This window comes from Salmo trutta, chromosome 1 (assembly GCF_901001165.1).
Source record: "Salmo trutta chromosome 1, fSalTru1.1, whole genome shotgun sequence".
Taxonomy (NCBI): Eukaryota; Metazoa; Chordata; class Actinopteri; order Salmoniformes; family Salmonidae; genus Salmo; species Salmo trutta.
In genome coordinates, this window is record NC_042957.1 from 31,517,732 (window position 1) to 31,525,724 (window position 7,993).

Here is a 7,993-nt window from a genome sequence, read left to right on the forward strand (position 1 = left end):
GGCACGTGACGTGAGCGGGCAAAAGCGGCGAGGGAGGAACGCCCTTCTCAAATAGAGCAGTAAATCTGCGCCCCTCGGCCATGTTGTTAACAAGTCAGCATGGTGCATCGCTCAGAAACATACAAGATCTATTTAAAAATATATATATATATAGGTTTGAATTATCAAAATGGTTTTTACTGGGACGGCAGATAAAGCATTTGTATTTTTTTAAACAATCACTTTAGCATGTGAAAACACAGACTCCTCATTACTCCACGTGCTTAATCTAGCTCAGGCTACCTCACTTTGGTTTTAAGATAATTTCGCCATGAGTTTTGAATGGCACTTGGCTCACGCACGGGAGGAAGCACCGTTCCAAAACCAATGCAATCACTTTTGACCCGATTCAAACTCCATGCACTGGGGTAACGCGGGCCAGAAAATCGAATCTCCTCAATGACTTAACATTCTCGAATAATTCATTATACTACTCCACTGATCTAAACTATTTAAAAAAACAAAACACAGAAATGACGCCTTCCAATGATGAACGATTACAAAATGCTCTTGAAATGAACTGATTTCGATTGCAATGACTTTCGCAATTACATTTTTATAGAACAAAACTTCCACATACTACTTTACAGGCTCAAGACAAGCTCCCGAAGCATGTTTTCATTCTGCGTAACCTAACATTGCAGTCGTAAAAGACACTGGCGAGACCCTTTCCTCTCGTGCATGATTGGATCACTTTAACGTTCGCTGTGCTGTGATTGGCTCTAACACACTTCCTAGTATGTCCTTCTTTGAACACTTCTAGAAGTTCCTCACTACACTACAGTACAGTACATCACTACAGTACAATTACCATATTTTGATAAATTTTGGCCCTATAATTCCTACATCCATATGAATACAATTTTGTTCCTACATCCTGTTCCCCTTAGTTCTAAATAATGTTTATTTACCACAAGACAAGATAGACAAACAGAATAGAATGGACATAGTTCTAAATTCCACAAGATCTTTCAGTCAGTCCACACAATATTGTGGCACACAACAATATTTGCCACAACTACATAAAAAATATGGGCTATTTTTATAATTATAGGCCTATTTTTTCGCACTTTCTTTCTACTGCCCTGTCATAGATTTTTAAAGCTTCACATTGGTCAATTTAATTCCTTCCATAATAAACCAGGCTGTAGTTGTGGATGGGCAGAGACCGCTCTTTTCTCTTCCACTGAAAGGCCCATAAACCCCTCCAAACACTCGGCTCAGACTGGGGACACAGCCACACTCAATGGGTCCCTGATGACGAAGAATGTACCATTAGCATTTCATCTGGATGGAGCGGGAGCTTCTGTCAATGGGAGTGTGCTCTGACCTTGAGTGAGATTCGGCCCTTTCTCTGGAAACCAATCAGCGCAGGTGAAAATGAGGTGAGTCTGTTTAATAGCAGTTTTCTGCTGAGAGGTAGGCATATGCATCACAATCCAGGATAGTTTAGTCAGCTGTAGGCTATATATTTCTGGGTAAGTATTCACATACAACAGTTAACACAGCTCTCTTGTGACGGGAATTTTCTCCTTGTTGATGGTTGGAGAATTTCCACTTCTAATCTGGAGGCACAGCCCCGTTTGCCCAGGTTAATCAATCACTCACCTCACTGATAAGATGACAGGCTCAGTTTCACACACCAAGCCACCTGCAGGAGAGTATCTCATCTCCCCCTTCCCCAAACCCTGTGGTTGCTTTGAGTTGGCCAGATAAGGCTTTGTATAGTGTGGTGCAAGTATTGGAACAATCATACAAGCAACTGATTTATGGGTGCAGGAAACTAAGCTCTCATGGTTAATGAATGCGTTAGGCTGATAGTGATATATATATATAACTGGCTGTTTTTTGAGAAGAGCAGACATATGTCTCATAACACAGAGAAATACAGCACCTACCATTTTAATACTTTATTGTTATTTACAGTGGAGTATGATTGCCATTATTGACAGAAAATAGTTTGGTTTGGCTCATCAAAGGATGATGAAACCACCGCAGATAAAATACAAGTGTAAAAAGCAGAATAGGTGTGAACCCCAGCCCCTCCCTCTGTTGCAGAAGATTGATGATTTAGTGACAGATTCTTCCTGTGGCCCCTCTGTGGATCTTAAATCATGGATGAATAGGGGGCCCCTAAAAGCACCTTTACATCCTGTTCTATTTATCTGCTAAAACCCAAAGAAGTGTGAGACCTTTACATTGCTCATGGTTTAGTGCTATTCTGGGTAATACAGTAGTAACTATGTAGTATAGGCTACGATATAAAAGAAAGTGTGGCATGTAAATTCAACAACCTCACAGTCAACAGGCCATTATTACTTTCCATTAAAATATATATTCAGATCACATAATATTAGGAACACTGTCACCACATAATGTCAGGCGTAACTATTAACTCCTAACATGTCAAGCGAGCACATTTTTAGGACTTGAAACGTGAAAAAAGTAAATACTGCCACCTTGTGGTTATTTGAGAATTGTGCTAAGCTACACGCCTCCGCCCACACACCATTTCAGTTGAGTACAAAAAAAGGCTATAATCATTTGCCATATAAACATCCAAGTCAATTACGTACCAGAGAAACAATGTGTCTATATCAGTTTAGCTGTTCTCAGAGGGGTCGTATAGAGAGGGTCATCTCTTTCCCCAGAGAGGGGGCGATGTAGCGTTCCTCTCTTAGCAAACGGAGAACCAAGTCTTGGGTATCCTGGGGCCAGCGGTAGATCCTAGTACTCTGGAGCCAGGCGGGGACATGTCTCTGGAAGACAGGAATGGGATAGGTAACATTACACCACGGCGTGAGTGACTCATGAGGATATAACAGGATATAACAACAGTATAGAATCCTATCCCTATGGGGAAACATCTCACTATCCACTCACCTTGGTAGCAGTGGGAAATAATACGGGTACCAGTCGGAAATTAAGGCAGTGCTGTTGGATGAACTCATTCTGGATCTAAAATGGGAAAAGGTGCTCAAAGATAAACGCCTAATGCTTTTATGAATTGTCTTCATTGCATATTAAATGTATACTGTACATAAACTAGACATGGCTGTGGTACAGTATATGTTTCCCTTTGTATTACACAGCAGTGTTTTATACCTATGCTACATCATGACAAGGAGGGGCTGTGGCCAAGGCCCAGAACCTTTTTGTCTCACTGTCCTAATCTTGAGACTCCATAATACATTTAAAAAAAGACTGTAGCTACACACATTCATTTGATATATTCTTACACGTGCATGTATAAGTGCCTACCTGAGTGTGAATGTACTTGGTGTGGAGACCATGCTCGTCCTCCCCGTATCCCTCCACGTCTGCCTTGTACTTAGGACTGATGACCACGATGATCAGCACTGACTTCTGCAACGCAGCATCTCATAGTCAGTTCAGTTTTTGATAAGACTTCATTTTAAAGGGATACTTCAGGATTTTGGCAATGAGGCCAATGAAGGAAGTTTGAGGTAGTTTCTCAAAGCCAATGCTAACTAGCGTTAGCGCAATGACTGGAAGTATGACTTACAGTCATTGCGCTAACGCTAGTTAGCATTGGCTCGAGAAACTACCTGTAACTTCTTTCACACTGGACACAGAGACATAAAAATGGTATCCACAAGTTTAACTGACTCTGGAGAAGTAGATAAATGGCCTTACTTCGGGATTTTGGCAATATCTCTTTAAGGGTCTGTAATAAACTATTCATCAGGCATTTATAAAGTGGGTGTTCACCATTTATTAATCATTACTCCCACATTTATAAACCATTTGCTAATCGTTAGTAACATGTTTTTTGCAGCCCCTAATCTAAAGTGAGCACTAATTATGCTTTATAAATACATTGAGTGACCAGTGTAATTTCTCACAAAAAGATGGGCAAGCCATTGGTAGACATTCCAGCAGTACCTGATAAAAGAATAGGCACACAATGCAGGATATTTATGGGATATATATAGATTTGTGAATAATTAGTTTATTAACATTTACAAATGTGGGAGTAATGATTCATAAATGGTTTATTACTGACCCTTAAAATAAAATGTTACCCATTTTTTTCTGTATAGTTTCGTAATTAAATAGCTCAATTTTATGCTCTAAAAATGCTGACCACTTAGACTTACATCCTTTAAATAGTGGTCCATCCACTTGTTGATGTCCATTCTTCTGACTGGATTATCAAACATGTCAATCTGCCAGAGAGAGGAGTTATGTATGAAAAATAGTGTTTCAAATATTGGGAAATTTCTGAATAAAAGACCATGGAAAATACAGTTTGCAAACTTACAGCTGGTTTAAAGCCCTGATCTATCAGAAACTTCACGAAGGTAAACATCTCTCTGGCTGTGTCCACAGAATACGTAATAAAAACATTCCCTGCAATCAAACAGACAAGCATGGCATCCACATGAATGCTAATTGCACTCAAACAACTATTTACATTTTAGTGGATGTTAGACTTGGTTTTAAGTCTTAATAGTGAGCTCTTACCAGCCAAGGCCATAAGGTGACACAATCATTCTGATTCACAGAAAATCCACTGTTTAATGAACAATTATCTTTAATATAATTTTTGGGGGGGATAAAGTTTTTGGCTGAGTGATTGAGAATGATATGCACTTACTGCACTCCTCAGGTAAACTGATGGTCTTCTTCAGTTCCTGTGTAGCTGTTCCTCCCCCACCTGGTTGGCCGGGGGTCACTGGGTAAGAGGGCACCACACTGACCTCAGACATCACCTCTCTGGGAGGGGCCACACGCTGAGGAAGATTCAATCTGGGGTCTTTTAGAGCTCCTTGTCCATATAGTCTGTTTTGAGCCGTGGGAGTCCTAGAGAGGGAAACAGTATAGAAGATTTGGGTGTCTGCTCCAAACACTCATAAAACAGGAATTATATGTATATTGTAATGCCCATCAGCAGACATTAGTGCTAAAACTGGATCCCCACCAAACATTTGCCTGTTGACATTTGCCTATTAAACTGTAAACAAAGCACTACTAGGAACTTGCGAAATCCAATTGGTTTTGGTATCAGGCTAATGATACAATCTGATGTTAGACCAGTAGGCTATAGGGATATTTAGTGTACCAGGATGGTGGGTCTTGCTGAAGCTCCCGCTGAGGTTCCGTAGGGTGAAGATGGTTATAATGATGACGATTATAGAGGGGACGGGTTTGATTTACGGGTTTCTGACATGTGTACGGTCTCGGACACCTGCCGTGCACAGGATCAGGGCCTGTAGAGGGATGTGAGAAGACATGCTCTTAACATCCTGTCTTGGATGGGCTCCCAATTAAAATCATCACTATCTGAATTATAGAACATGGATCATCCAGGCTATATTTCAGACAGTAATATGAACAATAACCTAAACAAAAACATCACCTACTTCCCAGAAAATGTTAAATAGCTTGGTCTTTCCACAAAAATAGTGCCTTTTGGGTGGGGTAACTCCGTAAAAAAAGTTTTATTTCACCTAATTTTTATTTGCTGTCATAAAGAGCTCATATTCATAATGTTCCCCTTCGTAAAAACATGCTTTCCCATTTCAAGAATTCAAATTAAGAAAAGTGCTAATTAAAGTAACAGGGTTGACTGTGACAATGTTATCTTAAATCAGCCATAACTCCCATTGTGACAGGAGGAATGGAAGCATGTTGTTTTCAACAGGGAAGGGCAATAGAATGCGAGCTAAAAAAATATATATAAAAAAACTTGAAAACATTTATAGCCGATCTATATATGGGTAACGGGTTATCGTGTTATGATTGACACCCACAGTTTTTATCCACAAAAACACCAATGGCCGAAAAGAGTAAAACCAGCTCATCTGCCTTCACACTGATTTGACTATTACTAGATGTTCAATGTTGATTTTGAAAAAATAATAAAATCTATAAATAGTTTCAACATATTAAAATGAGAGTTCAGTTCCCATAACAGGGTTGACCTTAAAATGAGGGAGAAATCACATGAACTAAATAATCATCTTCAGAAATGACTTTATCAAAGCAACAAATAACTAGAGCTTTACATTGATGGTGACAACACGGCGAACTTTTGGGGTTAAGTGGGTTAAAATCTTCCTACAAGTCAGAAAAAGTCACACTTTTCAAAATTCAGATTTTTGGCATTTCGGCAAGTCTTTAGTCATATAAAAAAAATCTGATTTATAAAAATGTCCATGTGGTTTATATTGAAGGGCAGTTCATTAAATATAACATGTTTTGAAATTTTTTGGCACTTTAGCAAGTCTCTATTCATATTATTTATAAAAATGTCCATGTGGTTTAAAATGCTTTAAAATTCAATAATAGTACATCATTTCCACTTAAAATATCAAAGGGAAGCAAAAGGCACTCTATTCGTGGAATGACCCAGCTCCAGTATCATTTTGATACATTTATCTATATCTTTTCTATTTAATGTCATATACAGCACGTTACTTACATTGAGGAGGCATGTGCGCTGGGTATCTCGGAGGGACACAGTGGATGTCATTTAAGTCAGACCTGAGAGAAAGAGGGGCCTCCAAGTGTTCTGCTCCTTCAAGGAAACAGTCCTGAGGTCGAGGCCAGCTGGGTGGACCAGGGAAGCCCTCCGCTCCCCGCCGGACGATCCCAGGGAAAGAGAAGTCCTCATCCTCAGTCCACTGAGCCCTCTCTCTGCAGGGGTGTAACCTGAGGTCGACAGGGTCAGGGGTGTGTGGGGACATGTCTTTCTGATGCAGGGAGGGGGCTCTGGGCTGGGGTCGAAGGTTACCCAGAGGGTCTTCCATAGGGTTTCTCCAGGAGTCCTTGGGGTATTCCACCTGGCCTACGTCATTGACGGTTACCTCAGGGGCGAACCAGGCCTCTTCCTTTGGCCTCTTTCTGTGTTCTGAGCCCTGCCCACAGTGCAAGGGCAATGCTAGGTTCAGCGTTGATGATGTCATTGACTCATCTGTCTCCACCGGAATACTTCTGTGACAACGGGAATCTGACAACAAAAATAGCAACAGCAACAACAACAGACAATGTTATCCAGCTTAAGCCATTTAGGAGAAGTAAAGAAGGAAAAAAATGATGTGATATGTAAGAGTGAGTTTAGTGTAAGGTTAACTTTCCTTTTCGATAGGTGTGGTAGTGTGTACTGTATTTGACAATGGCGTACCTGTGAAAGAGTCCATTCTTCTCTCAGGACGAGGGCTAGATTTTTTTGTAAAAGGAAACAGAAACAAATGTGGTTTAACAGGAATGAAAGCTGACCTCTGTGGATAGCAGAATGACATGACATTCCTGGCAACACTTTTTAGAAAAACTGTATTCACAAGGGAAACAAACTCTTTTACGGGTAAAACAGAAAGAAATCATATGTAGCAGATCGATGAAAAGCCCTTATCACTACAGAACTCAAAGCTGTCCTTTGGCAATACAGAGTCACTATAATACATAACTAAAACCAGTCAGATCAAACATTACGTATGTTCCAAGGAAGTGAACTTTGTCCTCCAGTCAAGCAATTCACTTACCTGCAATGTGTCTGTGAAGGAATAATACAAAAACAAGTCAATTACTAAATTCTTCAAGCAATGAAAACAAGTTAAAACATACAGCACAGGTGCCATTTACAGTCAAGTTTAACAGTTAAACCTGACCCCGGCTCCTATCTGTGTCAGAGCCTTGTATTCCACTCTCTATATGCAAATCTGCCCTGGAGCGAATAGGAAACATTCCCACAATTTTTATCTAGAGGAAGAGATCAGTGATAGCAAAGGAAGGGAGTCCCCCTTCACCATTTATGCAAATAATGTGGGGCATGCAGTTCACGTCCACCAATCAGGTTGTTGTCCAAACAGAGCAGGAAATCTGCAACCAGTCATGGTGAACCTTGTCATGTAAAGTGGAGTGAGTAGTCATAGTAAAAGCACACCTACAGACATGAGGGCACTTGATTCATGGAAAGTGTACAGCCCAT

The 7,993-nt window shown here is 40.3% G+C and overlaps 1 protein-coding gene across 1 annotated transcript; it reads right to left on the reverse strand.

Annotated features, from left to right (window-relative positions):
• Window positions 1-1,934: 1,934 nt before the first annotated feature.
• traf3ip2a (TRAF3 interacting protein 2a) lies at window positions 1,935-7,755 on the reverse strand. Its single transcript, XM_029753507.1, has 10 exons — window positions 7,548-7,755; window positions 7,190-7,224; window positions 6,488-7,015; window positions 5,126-5,273; window positions 4,661-4,866; window positions 4,325-4,413; window positions 4,161-4,229; window positions 3,301-3,405; window positions 2,923-2,997; window positions 1,935-2,798 (listed from the first exon to the last, which is right to left on the reverse strand). Exons 2-10 carry the CDS (start codon window positions 7,203-7,205, stop codon window positions 2,652-2,654), a joined length of 1,383 nt encoding a protein of 460 aa, XP_029609367.1. The 5' UTR covers window positions 7,206-7,224; window positions 7,548-7,755; the 3' UTR covers window positions 1,935-2,651.
• Between the last annotated feature and the right edge of the window lie 238 nt (window positions 7,756-7,993).